This window comes from Cetorhinus maximus, chromosome 12 (genome assembly GCF_964194155.1).
Source record: "Cetorhinus maximus chromosome 12, sCetMax3.hap1.1, whole genome shotgun sequence".
NCBI lineage: Eukaryota > Metazoa > Chordata > Chondrichthyes > Lamniformes > Cetorhinidae > Cetorhinus > Cetorhinus maximus.
In genome coordinates, this window is record NC_135890.1 from 113,008,192 (window position 1) to 113,030,320 (window position 22,129).

Here is a 22,129-nt window from a genome sequence, read left to right on the forward strand (position 1 = left end):
GGCAGAGGTGTTCAGTGGTGATTATGATACAAATAGAACAAGTAATCATAATTCATAACACGGTTATAAATAATCACTCAAATAAAAGTATAAAATAATAAAAGGATTGCACAATTATGAACATGCCAGTATACAAATAATTATAATATGTTGCAAAATGCAGGTCTTCTTAATTTACAGAACAAAAAATGACAGATCTGCTGCACTCTGCATGTCGTATTAAAGTCCATTGATCGTATGGTGTCAGGTTGGGTTCCTTAAATTCTCAATCGTTTACAGACTATTTATGAGTTTTATAAAATAGGGGATTCTTTATTTCTTCATATATTCCAATGGCTTCTTTTAGTTAACTACTCATTAATAATATTCTATTTATAAAACAGGATATCACATCAAAACATTCCATAGTTTTTCACCTTTGAAGTGGAGGAAAGGTTGTTTTGTGGCTAACACAGGGTGATTCCAAACCAGCGCCTGCAATGAGCTGAATGATTGGTCAATGTGGTTCTTGACTGCATTAGTCGTTGGAAGAATGCTAGCAAAGACAGCAGGAAAATTTAAAGATCTTTATTTGAATAAGGCAACATCCAGAGGGCAGGATTTTGGGTTTTGGGTGTGGACCCCAACGTCAGGGTCAAATGGGGATCCCGACACACACTGTTCCGGGAGCAGTAACCCAGCAGTGATTTTTCCTGCGTTGGCCAATCAGTGATCGGAGGGTGCTCTCTCCTTCCAGTTAAAGATGGCGGGTGGGCTCTCAAAGTTGGAGGGCCAGTAGGATGACCTCCAGCACAGAAGGGGCTGCAGCCTGCCATTGGAGGTAAAGGAGGGAGAGAGGGCACCGCCATCAAAATTTTGAATTAAAAAATGGCCACAGCTGCCAGGCCATCACCGCATGGAGAGCGAGTCCCTACACAGGACAGCCTGCAGCCGCAGCTATGGCCAGGTAGGTAGGAAGGGCCTCAAAGCCTGCCTGGAGCACTTGCCCCCCTGTCTGCCGTTAGGAAACTGTCTCCAGGCAGCTGACTTGTTCCCCAAAAAACACGGGGAGCCCACATGCTGACTGGAAAATTCCAGTCAGCCTCTGACAATTGGTCTTAAACTTACCTTAATTGGCCACCCACCATTTGCAGGCGGTTAGCCTTTCCACTCCAATCTTACCTCTAGGAAAATGACCCAGGAGCGGAATAGTGCTGGTAAACCAGCAGGCCATGCAAACTTACACGCCTGCCCACCACCTTTCTTGTCCCCATATTGGGACAAAACTTCTGTGCAGAGTGTTCGGGTGGAATTGTGGGGGGCGTTCAAAAAGGAAATGGGGAAGCTGCAGGCTCAACACGTTCCCTCTAGGGTGATGGGAAGGAGTAACAAGCCCAGAGAACCGCGGATGACCAGAGATATTCAGGATACAATGGGAAGGAAAAGAGAGGCATTTAGCAGGTACAAGGGAAGCAAATCAGCAGAGGCATTAGTGGAGTACAGGAAGTGCAGGGTGGAGCTTAAGAAAGCAATTCAGAGAGCAAAGAGGGGATATGAGAAAGCTCTGGCTGGTAAAAGTAGGGAAAATCCCAAGATATTCTATAAGTATATCAATGGGAAGAGGATAACCAGGGAAAAAGTAGGGCCCATTAGGGACCAAGGGGGCAAACTATGGGTGGAGCCAGAGGACATCGCTAGAGTGTTGAATGAATACTTCACATCCGTCTTCACCCAAGAGAATGAGGATGAAGGTATCGAACTCAGGGAGAGAGACTGCGAGGTTCTTGAGGAAATTGATATAGGGAGTGACAAGGTATTGGAGGTGTTGGCAGGCTTAAAAGTGGACAAATCTCCAAGTCCGGATGATTTGTGTCCCAGACTGCTGAGGGAGGCAAGGGAGGAGATCGCAGGGGCTCTGACCCAAATTTTTAATTCCTCTCTGGCCACGGGGGAGGTGCCAGAGGACTGGAGAACAGTTAATGTGGTTCCGCTATTTAAGAAGGGTTGTAGAGATAAGCCAGGAAACTACAGGCCAATGAGTCTCACGTCAATGGTAGGGAAACTATTGGAGAAAATCCTGAAGGAGAGAATCTATCTCCACTTGGAGAGGCAAAGTTTGATCAGGGATTGTCAGCATGGCTTTGTCAGAGGGAGGTCATGCCTAACGATTTTAATTGAATTTTTGGAGGAGATGACCAGGTGTGTAGATGAGGGTGGTGTAGTTGATGTAGTTTATATGGATTTCAGCAAAGCCTTTGACAAGGTCCCACATGGGAGACTTATAAAGAAGGCAAATGCACATGGGATAGAGGGTAATTTGATAAGGTGGATTCAAAATTGGCTTAGTTGTAGGAGACAGAGGGTGATGACAGAAGGATGCTTTAGTGACTGGAAGCCAGTGTCCAGTGGCATACCACAGAGATCTGTGCTCGGTCCCCTATTATTTGTCATTTATATAAATAACATAGATGACTATGTGGGGGGTAGGATTAGTAAATTTGCGGATGACACAAAGATTGGCCGGGTGGTTAACATTGAGGTTGAGTGTCTTGGGCTACAGGAAGATATAGACGGGATGGTCAAATGGGCAGATAAGTAGCAGATAGAATTTAACCCTGAAAGGTGTGAGGTGATACACTTTGGAAGGAGTAATTTGACAATGAAGTGTTCAATGAACGGCACGACACTAGGAAGCTGTGAGGAACAAAGGGACCTTGGCGTGTGTGTCCATAGATCTCTGAAGGTGGATGGGGCATGTTAGTGGGGTGGTGAAAAAGGCATATGGGACACTTGCTTTTATCAATCGAGGCATAGATTGCAAAAATAGGGAGATCATGTTGAAGTTGTATAGAACTTTAGTGAGGCCACAGCTGGAGTGCTGTGTGCAGTTCTGCTCACCACATTATAGGAAGGATGTGATTGCACTGGAGGGGGTGCAGCGGAGATTCACCAGGATGTTGCCTGGGATGAAACATTTAAGTTATGAAGAGAGGTTGGATAGACTTGGGTTGTTTTCGTTGGAGCAGAGAAGACTGAGGGGTGACCTGATCGAGCTGTACAAGATTATGAGGGGCATGGACAGGGTCAGTCACGAGGGGACACAAATTCAAGATGAGGGGCAGGAGGTTTAGGGGGGATGTGAGGAAAAAGTTTTTTACCCAGAGGGTGATGACGGTCTGGAATGTGCTGCCTGGGAGGGTGGTGGAGGCAGGTTGCCTCACACCCTTTAAAAAGTACCTGGATGAGCAGTTGGCACGTCATAACATTCAAGGCTATGGGCCAAGTGCTGGTTAATGGGATTAGGTAGGTAGGTCAGGTGTTTCTCATGTGTCGGTGCAGACTCGATGGGCCGAAGGGCCTCTTCTGCACTGTGTGATTCTGTGAATTGTCCGGCCCCGTTGGCCGTGGGTGTGAACGGACAACATGGCGAGAAGGCCAAAAATCAGTTTCATGCCGTCATGAAACCAGTTTGCGATCATTCGCTCTGCACATCAGGAACCTAATTTCATTATAAGCCCTGCTCATCGGAATCATCCTCCCACGCTGGATCATCCGGGTACACCAGCATTTTACAGCTGCACATAAGCGAAGTGCACCTGGCAACCTGCACCTCACTCAGGACTTCAAGGGTTGTTTGCCCACCTTGCTTCGGGCAGCCCTCACGGTCATTAGCGCCAGGCTTCGCAGACAGCACCACCTAACTTTTAGGGGGTGCACAGGAACAGGTCGCTACCTACCAGACCAGCGTGAGGTGGGGGTGGCTTTTCAATGGCTGCAGGGCTGGGTCTTGCTTCGGGAAGTGGGAGAAGTGGCCTCAGGCAAGAGAAGAGGCTGCAGGATGAGGGAACGACTGGGGAAGGGGAGCATTCCAAGGTGTGTGTGGGTGAGTTGAACTTCTGGGATAGCCAGAAAAGAGAGAGAGTGTATTAGATGCAAAACTCCAAAGTTAAAGAATATTAGAACCAGGAGAGTTCTGTCTCGAGGGGGCTATGCTTAAGATACTAGTGAAGCCTGTGTTGAATGGGGAGTCTAAAACCGTAGAACGGGTGGAGCAGATTTGAAGGGACAGCTTTGCCGGAAATAAGTGGAAGATCCAAGAAATCTCAATCCTTATGTGAACCTTTGAAACAGTACACAGACCAAGCGATTAATCCTCCCACTCCTGATAAGTATCTGACTTGAGTTATTGGGGATGTAAGTCAAATGGGTGTAGAAGAAAATCTGAGTTAAGAAATTTGGTTTCGATTATAAGTAAATGTGTTCATTATACTTTTAAAGATAATGGAAGTGGCTATTTACACATAGAGTGTAGTTATTAGTATTCATGTTCTTTTATTTTGGTATGGTAAAATTCTTTTGTTTTAAACCATGCACCTTGTGGCTTCGTTCTTTTAGTAAATACCTGGGTTTACGGATTCTTAAAAAACCTAAACACATTACCGAAATCATCACAAGTAGGTAAATGTAGCAGTCACTTTACACACAGACAAGTCTTACAAACTCTAATGAAGGAATGGTCAGTTCATCTGTGTTAGTCTGTTGGTTAAAGATTCACCTTTCATGGCACATCCAAATATCTGCCTCAGCACCAAGTAATAACAACAGTGCTCAACTTTTTAATCAGGTTAAAGGGCAACTGAACAAACTTGCATTAAAATAATGACCTTTCGTGACCTTAGGACGTTCCAACGTGCCACATGGCCAATTAGAGTAAGTATTTCTGAAATGAAAACAGGAAGCACCCAGCAGGTGAGGCAGCACCTGTGGAGGGAGAAACAGAGTTAACTTTTCAGGTTCAAAGTCCTTTCATCAGACAGAGAGAAACTGTTTCTATCGGCAGCTGGGTTGGTAACCAGAGGACGCAGGTTTAAATATTTCTGAAGTGTTGTGACGTCAGGAACACCTGCGATTTGGACAAAGTTGCCCGCCTCCTGTCCCCCAATAGGGGCTAAGAATATAAGAAATAGGAGCAAGAGTAGGCCATTCGGCCCCTCGAGACTGCTCCACCATTCAATAAGATCATGGCTGATCTGATTGTGGCCTTAACTCCACTTTCTTCCTTCACCAACAATCCCCCCCAACACCAACATCCCCCCTCCCTCCCCTGCAGCCAACCCCCCCCTTCCCCCACCCCTGCTCCTTAACTCTTAACTCCCTTGTAAATCAAAATTCTGTCTACCTCACCTTGAACATATTCACTGACCCAGCCTCCATTGTCCTCTGGGATAGAGAATTCCAAAGATTAATGACTCTCAGGGAGACGAAATTCCTCCTCATCTCAGTCTTAAATGGGAGACCTCCCCCGTTCCCCCCCACCCTGAATATGATGTTTGTCCTCGGTTCTAGATTCCCCCACAAGGGGAAAAGTACCAGAACCCTGTCAACAATCACTGAGTGGGTGTGCGTCCCTCATATCGTTGTTTCACTCTCCTCTGCTTCGTTTTAGCGGTCTGTGGTGGGGAACTGTCCAGCCCAGCGGGAGTTATTCTCTCTCCAAACTGGCCTGAACCGTACGATGAAGGAGAGGACTGCATCTGGAGAATTCATGTCGGGGAGGACAAGCGAGTGTTCCTCGATGTTCAACTGTGAGTGTGTAGCGGCAATGTGCTTATTTATCTTTGGGAAGGCAATATGAAGGGCTAAGCCCTGTCCTGCAGGGCACCACCGATCATTCAAAATGATGAGGGCTCTTGATACAGTAGATGAACAAACTATTCCCATTGGCAAGAGGGTTCATAAACTGGGGACATAGATTTAGGATAATTGGCAAGAAATGGGGGTGGCGGTGAGGAACTGAAAAGAACCTTCTGTGCAGTGGCAATCACCATTGGGTTGCCACTCTGCTCCTTTTTACTTACCCTGGACTGGGGCTGCACATTTCTCACTCTGACCTCTGTCCTGGGCCGAGTGAGAAATACCCAATGCAGCTGCTCCTTGGAGTCCTTCAGTGCAGGGCAACAGCATCGGGAGAACTGAAACCATGTGCCCCCTTTTACAGCACTGGCTGCCATAAACCAGTAGGTTTAAAGGTCCCAGTCACTTCGACAGGAGGGAAGGTAAGTGTGTATGGTAACTGGGTAGAATGGGTCGGGGCGGGGGTGGTGGTTGGGTGGTCAGGGGACTGGCGAGGGGGGGAGTCGGGTCGTCAGGGCGGGTGGGGGCAGGATTCGGAAGGCCGGGGGATAGTCAGGGACGGGGGGGGGGCGTAGTCAGGGGGGCTAGTGGTCAGGAGCTGGGTCGAGGGAGTTGGGGGTGTTGGGTGCTCAGGGAGGTGGGGGGGGAGGTAGTCGGGGGGCTAGTGGTCAGGAGCTGGGTCTGGTGGATAGTCTGCTAGTCAGGGGGATTGGGAGGTGGTCGGGCAGTTGTGGAGGGGGGGGGTGGGGGGAGAGGTGGAGATGGTGGGGGTTGGGGGTGGGGGTGCAGGGATAATTGGGAGAGGGATGAGGCGGGGAGGGGCATCCAGTGGTGAGGTCGATGAGTGTCAGTACCATAGTTACCTATGAGTTAGAAATGGTTTTAATCCATCTAACCTTTCCTAGGCACTAATTCTGCTCGGAGAGTCGGAACCATCAGGAGCCTCCGACTTTAGATCAGAGTTTCAGAGGGTTCCAGGAGCAGAATAATTGCCCAGTGGAAGTTGAAACTTCCCAGGCAACTCCCATGCGGTCCTTGTGTGGGGGGTGCCCCACACATCTTCCGGGATGCCTCCGGAGTACAAGCCCTGTGAAACGGAAGATCTGGGCCTTTGATCTTTGTGCACAGTCAGGAATGCACTGCCTCACGGGTTGTTCAATAGTAACTTTCAAAATGGAATAGAATATAAGCTTGAGGTGGAGGAATTTGCATGACTATGGGCAAAGAGAAAAGGGAATGGGACTAATTGGATAGCTCTTTCAAAAAGCCAGCACCAGCACGATGGGCCAAATGGTTGCCTCCTGTGCAGAATGATTCTATGATTAAAAGAGGTTCTGGCCTAGAAATTGGATCAGTGAAGACTGATCTGGACGCAGCTGAGGTTGTACACACCTTAAAGAGGCGGCAGGGCTGACAGCAACTTAACTTGGTCGGCCAGTCTCGTTCGTACGTTACCAGTGAGCTGCAGGTACAGGCCACATCAGCAGAGGCAGTGTGTTGTCGCTGTGGTGGGGGTGGAGAGGGGGGGTTGGCGCAGTTGGGTATAAAATCAGTCCGCAGACAGTGGTCATCATTAGTGAAAGATATGCATAACCACAGTGCTTTCTTAGAAGGTGTATCTTACCTTACCTGATCTGGTAACGTGGTTCGACTTCTTTCTGTACTGCACGATCTGGTTTAGTTGGCACTGATTGCCTGGATTGTCACCTTCTATTCCTCCACTCAAGCTCTCCTTGAACCCTGCAGCACCTCATACAGAAATAAAGAATCCCTCTCCTCTGCTTCACCTCCGGCAACAGCGCTTCTAATTCTCCTGTATGTCAATCTGTGTACACCTGTATCCCCATCCAAACCTCCTTCACATCTCCTTCCAACCTGGCTGCAGTAAAAATGATTAAGACGATGCCTGGTCCTTAAAGTAGACCTTTTAAACCCAGTCTGCCCTGCAACTAAGGGATTTCTGACATCTGAAGCTATTATAACGAGGCTGACTCCAGGACTTACAGCAGGGCCCAAGATGTAAGCTCAGTGGGACATGAGCCACCCATCAGTTTGCCTCATCCTCCTATCGGAAATTCAGCCTTCTAACTAAAGTAGTCTGACCAGAGATGGTAGCAGTCAAAGGTGAAAGGACAGGGAGAGAACAAAAAGCATAAGCAAAAATATTTTTTAGATTTTGTATCACCTCACTTCCGTCACCCTATTATTAGCAGTTGTGTCATCAGCCCTCAGCCATAAGCTCTGAAATTCACTCCTTAAACTTTTCTGCCTCTCCACTTTTCTCTCTTAATTTAAGATCCTCCATAAACCTATGTTTTAGTTGCCCTCCTAATATCTCCTTTGGTGTGGAATAAATTTTTAATGTCTGATTTTACCAGAACAACTGCTTGGATTTATATAGCGCCTTTAACATAGTAAAACATCCCAAGGTGCCCCACAAGGAGCATTAGCAAAGAATATTTGGCACTGAGCCACAAAATTATATATTAGGGCAGGTGACCAAATCCTTGGTCAAGGGGGCAGGTTTTAAGGAGCATCTGGAAGGAGTAGAAAGACAGGGAGATTTAGAGAGGGAATTCCAGACATTAGGACCCACACAGCTCAAGGCATGGTCGTGAATGATGGAGCGATGGAAAATCAGATGCGCAAGAGGTCAGAATCACAGGAGTGCAAAGATATCGGAGGGGCTGGTAGAGATTACAGAGACAGTGAGGGCCAATTAGGCCACAGAGTGATTTGAAAACATGGATAGGAATTCAAGTTGCCAAATTGGGAGCCAGTGGGGGGGTCAGGAGTGAATGGGTTAATGGAACCTTATGTGAGATGGCATACCAACAGCGACTCGAATGGGTGAGTTAACAGAGGGAATGAGCCTGTCCAGCAGAGCATTGGAACGGCCCTGCCTTGGGAGGTTTTCCTGCTTTAAAGATTTTTATATGAATACAAGCAGTTCCTGTGGTTAGATTGCACAGCAGAGATGTCTACAAATGGAACCATTACAGCCAGGCTTCACGATGAACTAGCGCTCAGAGATTTCCCCGCTGTTCATTAATTGATATGAAGTCTAATGAATAGTGGTAGATCGATTTGCTCTGGCTTCCTATTGAACTAAATACCCAGTAAAATGCAACACTGACCAGTTACCAGGAGCATGGCAAATTTGACTTGACAGCTAATGGTTAAACACCTCACTTAACAACTGTATTTGGAACATAGACAGCTGAGGGGAAATAGAATTTTGCCACAATTTATTCTCGTCTTCCAAGCCAGTGCTGTAAGTATTAGAAAGTAAAAGCAATGCGCTGCAGATACTGGAAATTGAAAATAAGAAGAGAAACAGTTCAATCGGTGTGGATCTCTAAATTGTCAGGCAGCTTATCAGACATCCAGCACTGGGCGAACAGAAATTTCCTCCAATTAAATTTTGAAAGACTGAATCCATTGTTGTCAGTTCCAGCCGCAAAATCTGCTCCCTTGCCACCAATTCCAATTCTCTCTCTGGCAACTGTCCAAGGCTGAGCCAATCTGTTCATAACCCCAGTGCTATATTTGAAGCACGTATCCGCACCATCACTAAGACGTCCTATTTCCACCTCAGTGACATCACCTGTCTCCGCCTTGCCGCAGCTCTTCTGCTGCTGAAACCCTCATCCATGCCTTTGTTCCCTCCAGGCTAGACTATTCCAGTGCACTCCTAGCCAGCCACCCATGTTCTTCCCTCCGATGGCATAGTGATATTGTCACTGGACTAGCAATCCAGATAACTGAGGGTAATGCTCTGGGGACCTAGATTCAAATCCTGCCATGGCAGATGGTGGAACTTGAATTCAATAAATTAGCTGTTTCCAATATTTTAACTTCCCACCTTGCTCAATCTACCCATTTCAGGGGAAGGGTTAAAGTCCCAAAGCACTTTACAGTCAATGAAATACTTTTCATGTACAGCCACTGTTGTACTGTGATTTGCACAAGGTAAGATCCCAAAAATAACAGCAATGAGATCATGACTATCTGTTTTTAGTGATGTTAATTGAGGGATAAATATTGGCCAGGACACCAGGTGAATTTCCCTGCTCTTCTTCACAATAGTACCCTGGGAACTTTTACATCCACCTGAGAGAGTAGACAGGGCCTCAGGTTAGCGTCTCATCTGAAAGAAGGCACCTCCAACAGTGCAGCACTCCCTCAGCACCACACTGGATTTTTGTGCTCAAGCCTCTTCAGTTGGACTTGAATCCATAACTTCTTGACTCTGAGGCATGTTACCTGCCCACTCAGCTGTAGCTGACACAAAGGGGTGGATTTCATGTTCCCCCACCAGGGGGTTTAAAGGCAGGAGGGCAAGTAAAGTCCAGTGGGTGGCCTTCCCACTACCTACCTTCCTGCCCCCCATCTGAATGAAATTTTACAGGACAGAGGAGAGGCATCAAGTATCACCCTTGGGCATAGTGAGGTCCTTAAGTGGCCAAGGGGAGGCCCACGTCATCCGGGAAGCCCGGTAGCTTTAGCTCATGGGCTGGTATTGGGCGAGAGGGGGGACATCCTTTGCAGGCCACTGGGCCCATTGAAGGCACCAGCTCACCCACCCAACGCCAACCCCCCCACTACCACCCCCACCCCACCACCACCACCACCACCCCGGCCAAGGTCATCCTACCTCTCCTTAATCTCCTCCCCGGCTGCTTGAGCCAAGCCCCCTCACCCCCCCCGACTGATATCCCCGACCCACACTTACCTGGGCTCCTCAGCATGGTGGGACTGCGTGTAGTCCCAGCAGTGGCCACACTCCAGGCTGGCGTCACTAGGACTACAGAGCTGCCGGCCAAACCGATCGGCTGGCAGCACTCTAAGGTAAACTTCCTCCAGAGATAGGGGGCGCAAGTCTCACCTTGAAGCAAGTAACTCCCAATGTTAAATTGCTGTGGGGCAGCGATCGGGATTGTGAGTTTTGGGCGGGGACCACGATGCCCTGTAAAATCCAGCTCTAAGTCTTAATAAATCATTGGCTTGTGCCCAATTCTGGGCAGTGCACTTTAGAAAGGATGTTAAGAACTTGGGAAGGGTGCAGAGAAGATGTACTAGAATGGAACTAGGGATAAACTATTGTTGGCTTCATGGAGAAACTCCCCAAAGCCTTTCCACAAGACACAAGTCAGGAGTGTGATGGAATGCTCTCTGCTTGCCTGGGTGAGTGCAGCTCCAACAATATTGAGGAATCTCAACATCATCCAAGACAAAGCAACCCTGCTTCATCAGCACCCCATCCACCACCTTAAACATTCACTCCATCCATCACTGGCATACAGTAGCAGCAGTGTGTACCATCTACACGATGCACTGCAGCAACTCGCCAAGCCTCCTTCAACAGAACCTTCCAAACCTGCGACCTCTACCACTTAGCAGGACAAGGGCAGCAGACACATGGGAGCACTACAGCCTGCAAGTTCCCTTCCAAACAGCACGAAATCCTGACGTGGAACTATATCGCCGTTCCTTCACTGTTGCTCTGTCAAAAACCTGGAATTTCCTCCCTAACAACACTGTGGGAGTAACTACACCAGATGGACTGCAGCAGTTCAAGGTGGCGGCTCACCACCTCGTTCTCGAGGGCAATTAGGGATGGGCAACAAAAGCTGGCCTAGCCAATGATGTTCACATCTCATGAATGAATTGAAGAAAAAGACTGGGACTGGGATTATTCTCCTTGGAGCAGAGGTAGTTAAGGGGAGGTTTAATAGAGGCGTTCAAAATCATATAGGATATATGGCACAGAAAGAGGCCAGTCAGTCCAACCAGTCCATACCAGTGTTTATGCTCCACTCGAGCCTCCTCCTATTTTATTCTCGGCTAAATCTACCATCGTAACCCTCTATTCGCCTCTCCCTCATATGCTTGTTTAGTTTCCCCTCAAATGCATTTAAACTGTTTGCTCCATCAACTCCTTGTGGTTGCATCCATACTCTTCCCAACTCATTGGGTAAAGAAGTTTCTCCTGAATTCCCTATTGGATTTCTTGGAGACTATTTCATACTGATGGCTTCTGAATGATGAGAAGGTTTGGTAGAATAAATAAAAAGAAACGGATTCCAGAGGCAGAAAAGCCAGAGGGCCTCGGATTTAAAGTTATTGGAAAAAGACTTGGCGGTGAGGAGAATTTTTTTTTTAAATGGCGCAGGTCAAAATGATCTAGAATGCACAGCCTGAAAGGATGGTGATGGCTAACGGGGCAGATTAAATACAAAAGCATGCAGACTCCTTAACATCACAAGGGATGAGGGCTTTATGTCTTTTTGAGATCACGTTGTATTGAAAGGAACTATGTTTTGCATGAATGGCTTGTGTAATCCTACCTGTGAGCAGAGGCTTTACACTTCCCCCATCTGCTTATTGTGTTTAATACTTGATAATTATAATCCGGTATTGAGGAAGTTTTGCAAACTGTTTATGACCTTAAGCTAAGCTTGTACGTTTGCAATTGTTTAAATTGGGAACTGATACCTTAGAAACTTCGACCTCTCCAATCCTCCCTGCAGTCAAGATGGTTTTACCTTGCATTGGTGCTATTGGGCGGAATTTTCCCAGATTTGCGGGTGGGTAAAATGGAGTCCTGCCCGCTGACGAAAATGGTGGGTTTTCACACTGTATCGTCCTGAGCCCTGCCTCATTATTTATTCACTCCCGCGAAACATGCCGTTTCCGTGGCGGGCGGGCTCTCATTGGCCCGCTCGCCATCACCTCGCTGTTGCATCACGCCGGCCGCCATCTTTAAAAGGCAGCCGCCAGCAAAGCGCTCATCGCCACCAGCTCACTACCGCTGCCTGGGAGACATGGCCAGCAAAGGCAAAAAGACTGCACCCCCCCACCCCCCGCTTCAACAATGGGTCCCTTAAGCGACTGCTGGATGCTGTGGAGACCACCGGGATGTGCTCTACCCCCACTCTGGCCGCAGGATGGGCAGCAAAGTCATCAACCCGGCTTGGGAGGCGGGGGCAGTGGTGGTCAGTGCGAATGCCCTGCAGAGGTGGACAGCCACCCAGTGCTGCAAGAGGATGAATGATCTCCTCCGTTCCGCTGGGGTGAGTCATTCTTTTAATCATTCCCAACTCACACACTCACAAACCCATCACACACCCACAGGGCCCTCACTCACTGCCAGTACAAGGGACATCACCATTCACTCTCTCACACACAACGTCATTGTCCTCACCCCGTCCGTGGGACCACTCACCACCCACACAGACCAGGCATACTTATCAACTGGACGGCAGGCATCCGGATACACTCTCCCCATCTCTATCCATGCAGGACAAACTGGCTTACAACAGGAGGGAAAGGTCACAGACAGGTGGAGGGATGCCGGAGATCAAAGTCCTGAGAGAATTTGAAAACAGAGCCATCCAGCTGGCCGGCGATGACCAGGACCGGTCCTGTGCTGACGGTGAGGTCGGCGCTGCTCTACCAAGTGAGGATCCAGCAGTGCAACATCCATCAGATAACCATGCTGTGAGTGATGTGTCCCGTTTCAAAGGCCACTGCATGCACTGATTATCTCTCCTTGCTTTCGCAGGCACAACTGCCAAACAGCCGACAGAGTCCATGACCCAGTGCCTCCAATCAAACTCTGAAGAAACCTCTGAAGAGGAATCTGAAGACACCCTCCCTGAAGTCCCGTCACAGCTTCACCCACACCCTCCACCAGCGCAGAGGCACACAGCTTGATGGGACCAAGCTTTAGAGTAGCCTCGGGATCACAATCTAGTGAGAACATCGCACTTTCTGACCCACAGAAGGTGGAGGTAGGGACTTCCTAGGTCCCTGGCACTCGGAGGACTGCTGGAGGCCAGAACGTTGCTGAGTCCAAGGCAGATGATGAGCCTCTGCACCTGGTCATACCTCAGTTGCTGGAGCTGCAAAGGCAAGCTCGGGAACATCAGGAAGGGGTGTCCGCTGCAATTCCTCAGATTGCAAGGCACAATGGAGGAATCTGTCTGTCTTCAGGCTGATGAGATAGCGCTTGCATTGCAACGCACAAAGGTCAACACTGGCAGGATGGTGGCCGCCATGGAGACCTTGGTCCAGGATGTCACTCCTGCACTGCTGCTCAGACTGAAATCCATTGCTGATGCCATATTTGGCCTCCAACAGTGTGCACATGAGAGGGGTGCTGGGCAACTCAATCTCACTTTTGCTACCCCTTTCGCTCCCGGAGTCAGCCAGGGGCCCTCGGGCACCCATAAGGAGGAGGGTCAGCAGGTGCACACTCCGGAGCCATCCACCCAGGTGACTCTGGGAGAGTCCGGCCCATCCGAATCCCCTCTTCCTGTGACCCCTGCAGCTCCAGCTTCACAGGACAAGGAGGGTGCCACTGCCACACAGCAGGACCCCGAAAGCAGGCCAGGGCCCTCCAATTCTTGGCCCTCCAGAGGACGCCTGCCAAAGTCATCACAGAGAACAGGGTGTATCAGTCAGCAGGCTGCCTCTACCTCTGCTGTGGATGTCCAGGGAGCACCAAGACATAGCGGCAAGGTTAGGAAAGTTAGATAAAAGTAGTTGCACAGCCTGACCACGGGTGTTAATCACTTGTACATAATGTTCATTATTGTCAATAAACTCCTAAGAATGTCTCTCTGCCCATGGCTCCTTGTTCTGATGAGCAGTGTTCCTGTCACTCAGATGTGAAACCTTTCTGCACAAGATAAAGGCAGGTGTCTCAGTCCAGGGCCTCTTCCCTGTGCTCTGTGCAGCCTTCAGACCAAAGTGATGGTCCGGCCTCACATTCCCTGGACACATTACTGATGCCTGCACCTCGGCAGTGCTGGTCATTGCTGTCAGAATGTAGTGAATAGATGTTACAGAGTTCTCTCATACTCTCTGTGTGCTCTCAGCTCCTTTAAGGTGGGGCTGGGCCCCATCACACCAGCATCTGTGACCAGTGATGCTGTGCACCAGCTCCTGAAGGGCTGAGGTGCTGAAGGTGGACACAGCATCAGATGCATCTAAACTTTCATGGCTGCGTCTCTGAGATGGCCCTGATCATGGAGCACAAGCGAGCTGCCCTCAGCCAGACAGGAGTCAGATATTCTCAGAGGCTGTGTGAAGATCTATGGAGTGTCCTCACTGCAGGTTGTCATCATCCTCCTGCAATCAAGTGACTATTCAGGCCTCCACTGCATCTCCATAACAGGAGCATTCTCACAGAGGGTATTCGCGCTGTGATAAGCCAAACTGGAGTCAAACGTTCACAAATGCGGTGAGGATCTACGGGACACCTCACTGCATGTCGTCATCATCCTCCACAAATGTGGCAGCTATGATGGCCTCTTGAGCATGCCTGCCTCATCTAGCCAATGCAAGAGCCTCATCCTTGTCATCATCGCCACTGAGCACCCCCTCATCCTCATCCCCGCCTGCGCCCTCCTCATCCAAGGAGACCTCCAGCTCCTCCATCTCCTCCATCTCCTCCTCAGCCAGCTCCTTTCCCTGTTGCAATGCCAGGTTGTAAAGGGCACAGCAGACAACAATGATGCATGACACCCTCTGTGGACTGTATTGCAGGGCTCCACCAGACCAGTCCAGGCACCAGAACCGCATCGTCAGCATCCCGATGGTTTGCTCCATCAAGTTGCTGCATGAGCCTCATTATAGCGTCGCTCTGCTGCAGTCCAAGGCTGCTGCACGGGTGTTATCAGCCATGGCCTCTGTGGGTAGCCCTTGTCCCCAAGGAGCCAACCCTACAGCCTCTGTGGACCCTGGAAGATTCCAGGGATCTGCGATTGACTCAGGATGTAGGCGTCATGCACACTCCCTGGAAACCGTGCGTACACCTGCAGGATGCGTTTCTGGTGGTCGCAGACCAGCTGCACATTCAGTGAGTGAAAGCCCTTGCGGTTGATGAAGTCACTGAGTGTAGCGATGGAGACCTGAGCGCCACATGAGTGCAGCCAATCGCACCCTACACCTGTGGGAATCCCGAGATCTAGGAGAATCCAATGGCCCTTGCATCCTGGCTGTCCCAGTCCTGGGTGAAACCCACAAGGTTGTGTGCCATGGAGAAGATGGCATCCGTGATCTCATGGATTCGTTGGTGGGTGGAATTTTGTGAAATCCCACAGAGGTCACCTGTGGAGCCCTGAAAGGAGCCACTGGCATAGAAATTGAGCGCCGTGGTCACTTTCACAGCCACTGGCAGTGGATGCCCACCATGTCCCCTTGGTGCCAAGTCCTGCAGTAAGTGGCAGATGTGAGCCACCAGGTCCCTAGACATGTGCAGTCATCGGTGACACTGGTTCTCACTCATCTGCAGGAATGGCAGGCGGCGTCTATACACCCTGGGTGTCGCTAGGCGCCGACCAGCCACAGCTCACTGTCGCTCCTGGGCAGTGTGTGCGGGAGCCCCTGCTGCCCCTTCTTCATGAGGCTGCTGCTCCTGCCTTTGCGCAGCCAGGAGCCTCAGTCACTCTCTCCTCCATCTTCTACAGTCTCTGTAGGCCATCAGGCATATAGCTAGGTCACCAGGATCCATGATCCTGACATGGTCCTCCTGCAGCACGAAACAGAGAGGGAGACGTGGTTATCGTGATTGTACTTAGCACCTTTCCTGGCCCTGTGTGACTGCCCCTCAATGCTTCCCGGAGAGTGCTGGTCACCCCTCGGACGGCCAGAGATGAGTGCACTGCATGGCTGCCCTGTCAACCTGCGACATGGGGGTGACAGGTCCCAAACGAGATGCTGAGATTGCAAAGGGCTGTGAGCATCTCCAGCAGTGACTGTTACATGGCCAGTGTTGGTGAGGAGATTGTACAACGCGTACAGTCCAACTGCTCCGCGGTCCAATAAAGTGGGGGCAGACTCGAAGTCTGTGCCGGGGGAAGGGGGGTAAGGTATGGAGAGCTTGGTGGCCCTTTAGTGCCTCCGTGTTGCTTGCTGGGGCAGGCAGGCTAGGAGCCTGACCCCAATCACATCACTGTGGCTGTGCCTGATCTGTCTCAGTTGCAGAAGAATAGTCAGTTTATACAGGGGTCCCTACTGCGTGGCCACTACCCTCGCTTACCCTGCCCCCCGCCTGTGCGCGGGATGCAGCGCCAGGGCAACACTCGACCTCCTCCCGACTGACAACAGTTGCCTCCGAGGCTGGCCCCCCACAGCAGTGGCCTCCGGGGCCAGGCATCAGTTGTCCCCCCCCCCCCCACCCCACCACCCCCCGGCACCCCTGAGGCCTGTAAACAATGGAGCTTTGGAGATCACTGCTGCTCACTTACCTGAGTTCCCCCAAAGTGAAGGCCGCCAAGTGCATGTCGCCTGTTGCGCTGTTGTGAAACACGTCGGCGTGCTTTCCCACTGATGTGGACGGACGATACAAGGGGGTTCCAAGACCCTGGCGGGATGGCCTTTTAATTATATGCTAATATATTACAATTAGCTCCCCGCTGACCAATGGCGGGAAACGCGGCCTGCCATTGGCAGGCTGAGCGGACGATCATGACCTGCCTGCACGCCGTCATGAAGTGGGTCCCACCATATTTTCCACGCGTGCCACCAACCACGCCCACCACCAGCAGACCTGGAAAATTCCGCCCATGGACTCCTAATGCCCAGTCCTCCTGCAATCACCGACGCTTGTGGACGTAAACCACTTGAATTTACATAACAGCTCTAACCCAGTAAAATGCCCCAAAGCAAATATCAAACAAAATCGGGCACTGAGTCACATAAGGAGATACGCAAGGAGCAGGTGACCAAAAGCCTGATCAAACAGGTGGGGTTTAAAGGGGGGAGAGAGAAGTAAAGTATTAAAAAGCCATAATAAAAACAAAAAAAAAAATGCTGGAAATGGTTTTTCCAGCATTTTCTGTTTTTATTTCAGATTTCCCACATCGGCAGTATTGTGCTTTTATTTTGTATTAAAAAGCCAATTGGTGAAGGGTAGAACTGGAGCCAATGTTTACATGCATTTATTTACAGAGATACACATTACAAACAATCACCCACCTTACCCAACAACCACAGTTTCAGCCTGTTCCTTTTTATATTCTTTTGATCAAAACAATTAAACTAAATTAACAAAACTAGGGACAAATTAAGAAACAGCCCCTTCTGTTCCTTTTTATAGCAGCATAAGTAAAATACCAGTTAATACACACCATTTGCATGCAATTAATATAAATTAACGGAGAGGTGGAGCTGTTTAAGGAGGGAATTCCAGAGCTGAAGGCATGGCCCCCAATGGTGAAGTGATGAAAATCAGGGATGCGCGAGAGGCCAGAACTGGCCTGAAAAGGACTAGCAGAGAAAATATATATTTTTATTAGGGGTCTGCCTCCATACTAACAACCTTTTCCCTTGGCCCGCTACACACAATGGCCGGGATTTTCCAGCCCCGACATCGGAAGGCACCGTCGCGGGCAGGGCTGGAAAGTTTGGAGATGGCACTTCAAATTTCCTCATCCCACCCACGACGATGCCCACTGCTGGCAGGGCAGGAAAATCCCACCCAATGAGCTCAGTAAGCCAGCATGCCTGTGCTTGTGGCTGTGCTTGTCTTGTGCTGGTGCTGTGCTGGTGTTTGTGCTGTGCTGATGCTGTGCTGGTGTTGTGCTGATGCTGTGCTGGTGTTGTGCTTGTGTTGTGCTGTGCCGATGCTGTGCTGGTGTTGTGCTGTGCTGGTGTTGTGCTGTGCTGATGCTGTGCTGGTGTTGTGCTGTGCTGAGGCTGTGCTGATGCTGTGCTGGTGTTGTGCTGTGCTGATGCTGTGCTGATGCTGTGTTGATGTTGTGCTATGCTGGTGTTGTGCTGTGCTGATGCTGTGCTGATGCTGTGCTGGTGTTGTGCTGTGCTGGTGTTGTGCTGTGCTGATGCTGTGCTGGTGTTGTGCTGTGCTGATGCTGTGCTGGTGTTGTGCTGTCCTGATGCTGTGCTGGTGTTGTGCTGTGCTGGTGTTGTGCTGTGCTGATGCTATGCTGGTGTTGTGCTGTGCTGATGCTGTGCTGGTGTTGTGCTGTCCTGATGCTGTGCTGGTGTTGTGCTGTGCTGGTGTTATGCTGTGCTGATGCTGTGCTGGTGTTGTGCTGTGCTGATGCTGTGCTGGTGTTGTGCTGTCCTGATGCTGTGCTGGTGTTGTGCTGTGCTGGTGTTGTGCTGTGCTGATGCTGTGCTGATGCTGTGCTGTGCTGGTGCTGTGCTGATGCTGTGCTGGTGTTGTGCTGTGCTGATGCTGTGCTGGTGTTGTGCTGTGCTGATGCTGTGCTGGTGTTGTGCTGTGCTGATGCTGTGCTGGTGTTGTGCTGTGCTGATGCTGTGCTGGTGTTGTGCTGTGCTGATGCTGTGCTGGTGTTGTGCTGATGCTGTGCTGGTGTTGTGCTGTGCTGATGCTGTGCTGGTGTTGTGCTGTGCTGGTGCTGTGCTGGTGTTGTGCTGTGCTGATGTTGTGCTGTGCTGGTACTGTGCTGGTGTTGTGCCGTGCTGATGCTGTGCTGGTGTTGTGCTGTGCTGATGCTGTGCTGGTGTTGTGTTTGTGCTATGCTGGTGTTGTGCTGTGTTGTGTTTGTGCTGTGCTGTGTTGTGTTTGTGCTGTGCTGTGTTGTAAAAAGCATCATGATGCGACTGGCTGACCCATGCGACCAATCCAGGGTCATTTTCTTCAAATCGGGTGCAGTAGACCCAAGGGGAAATAACAACATTCTTCAGCTGATGATTGATTTGCAAATCTCATGAGGATAATGCTTATGTCCCAGGCCCCTGGTCCTGTTCCCTTGGAGAGTGTTGATTCAGGAGAGGTTGATAAACATGCTTCCACTTGAACCTACGGGAAACTGAATGCACAGAAATACACAGAGAGAAATTCACGGCCCCTCGAGCCTACTCTACCATTCACTAAGATCATGGTTTATCTGACTGTGGCCTTAACTCCACTGTCCTACCTGCACCTATGCCTACCCGTCCCCCCCACCCACCCTTGACTCCTTAAATCTATCTAACTCAGCCTTGACCGGAGTGGAAGGTGCTCAAAGACTTTGTCCTGATTTTAAGGATTCTGCACAGGCCACTTACCCCGAGACCTGGGTGCAGTAGTTTGCATCTCCCTTGGCCTGCGGCAGTACAGGGAGAATGAGGAAAGGCGACACAGAGGAACACAGGAGGCTGGAATGGGTGGAGTGGGAAAAGGGCTGTCAGCAGGAGCCCAAGGTGCTCAGGGGGCCATTCCCTGGCCCCCAACCTCGGCGAGTAACAGTGTGTGAGAGGTTTTTTGCCTCGCCAAGGAGGTGCCGACTGAAATCTGTCACCTGCCACAGCCAGAACTGCAGCCTCAGAGCAGGGTGAGGTTGGTATTGTCTATAGCTGTATAGGTGACAATGGCCATGAACTGCTCTGCTTCAGCCTCCCTCAGGCTGGGACAGGTGGTATTTGTAACATCTCAAAGCTCCCCCTCCAGTATTGCATGATAGAGTCACAATGGAACAGAAGGAGGCCATTTGGCCCGTCAGGTCCACACCAGCTCTCTGGCCGCAGTCAGTCCCATTCCCCCGCTCGATCCCCGTGGCCCTGCAAATTTATTTTCCTCAAGTGCCCCATCTAATTTCCTTTTGAAATCGTTGATCGTCTCTGTTTACACCACCCTCATGGGCAGTAAGTTCCAGATCATTACCACCCGCTGCGTAAAAGAGCTCCCTGAATCTCTTACCCAAAACCTGGGGCAGAATTTTCTGCTCAGTGAGCGGGAGCAGGGCCCACTCGGCGAGGTGTAAAATGACAGGTGGCGACATCAGGCGTAAGTCCCAGCGTCACCGCGCGTCATTCAGATTTTCAGTTCGGTGGGCATGCACCCTCTGAACAGTCAAAGGCCCATTAAGGCCACTTAACTATCAGTTAAAACAATAAACTGAGCTGCCCTCCCAACCTTAAGGTCGATGGGGGGCAGGTGAAGAGCCCAGGCGGCCTTCGCATTTTTCATGGAATCTCATCCACGGGCGGGATGAGGTTTCATGAAGATTTTTAAATAAAATTCATAGACATATCCCAGCTCATGTGACAGTTTCACATGAGAGGACTTGACCTAAAATTTTTTTTTTCCTTTATTAAAATTTTTTAAACTTAAACTAATCTCCCTGAGGCAGCTCTGCGCGCAGAAGAGCCCTCACTCAGGGAACCCACCCACCCCCCCACCTGCACAGGGAGCGCTCAGTGCTTCCAGGCGTGTGCCACGCTGGGCGGGCCTTAATTGGCCCCGCCCACATAAAATGGCAGCTCCCACCCAATCGCAGGCGGCAATCGGCTGTGCACCTGCCCACGCCCACTCCCACACCCACTCCCACACAAGCCCCCCAACGGGGAGAAAATTCTCCCCCTTAAATCTGTGTCACCCAGTCCTTGTGCCATCAGCTAATGAGGACAGATTTTCTTTGTCTATCTTATCTAAACCTGTAATAGTCTTGTACACCTCTGGGGTCTCTCCCCACAGACGTCTTTGCTTCAAGAAGAACAATCCCAGCTTCTGCTAATCTAACCTTGTAGCTAAATTCCATCATCCCTGGAACCATCCTGGTAAATCTCCACTGAACCCTCGTGAGGACCTTCACATCCTTCCTAAAGTGTGGTGACCAGGACTGGACACAATACTCTAGTTGTGGCCTAACCAGAGCTTTATAAAGGTTCAACATATCTTCCCTGCTTTTTTTCTCGATGAAGGCAAAGAGCCCGAATGCTTTTCTAACCACACTCTCAATAAGCCTTGCTACCTTCAAAGATCGGTGCACGGACGGGAGCTCACTGAGGCTCTGTGCTCCAAGAGAGTTTAATACATTTCATTCCGTCTTGCCAGTGAGAAGCAGGCGGAGTGAGGACATGGCTTCACGAGGACTGTAGGCTTTCCCATGGTGCAGGGTGCCATTGACGACAGGCGTGTGGCTTTCCAGGTGCCACATGTAAATTCGGGGACATACTACACCTGAAAGGGAGCCCACTTTCTCTCCAAGTCCAGCTGGTGTGTGACCATGCTTAGTGCATCGTGCAGGTCAAAGCTCAGAACTCTGACACCTTCATTCTGCAGCCGCCTGCTGTACCATCTGCATTTACAAACCAAAGGGTGACTACTGGGCAACAAGAGTTATGTCTGCTGAACATATGTTTCATGATTCTGGTGCACCAGCCGCACACACGTGAGCAACATGCTTACAACTGCAGCCCACCCGTGTCCAGTGTGTCATCACGTGCAGCTCCTGTCTCTAAGTTATCCTCTAAAGTACACACAGTGTCAGTATCTGAACTGCTGGCTGCACCAGCAGGACCTGCCTGTCCCCCTCTACTTAGGTGCTACTGTCTTCAGATATGAGCCACCTTGTCCTACAAGAGAGAGGGAAGTGTTTCAGTGAGTGTGGTGCTGTGTCTGGGTGATGTGGCGGCCATGGTTGAATTGTGTGTGCAAGCAAAAGATGCGAGTGTAAGGATTGCAGCCGTGCTACACGCGTGAGAGTAACATGAAGCTGAATGTTCACTAGGAGTTGAGATTAATCAAGAATGTTGT

At 50.0% G+C, this 22,129-nt stretch overlaps 1 protein-coding gene and 1 long non-coding RNA gene across 2 annotated transcripts in view; both read left to right on the forward strand.

Annotated features, from left to right (window-relative positions):
• The window catches only part of LOC144687883 (uncharacterized), a 379,008-nt gene that overhangs the window by 290,611 nt on the left and 66,268 nt on the right, over positions 1-22,129 (forward strand). The gene's annotated exons all lie outside the window — the stretch shown is intronic.
• LOC144687240 (seizure 6-like protein) overlaps positions 1-22,129 on the forward strand; it is a 148,714-nt gene that overhangs the window by 72,057 nt on the left and 54,528 nt on the right. Inside the window, exon 9 of the mRNA XM_078553060.1 lies at positions 5,426-5,564. Coding sequence (XP_078409186.1) covers positions 5,426-5,564 — 139 coding nt within the window. The remainder of the gene's footprint in view (positions 1-5,425; positions 5,565-22,129) is intronic.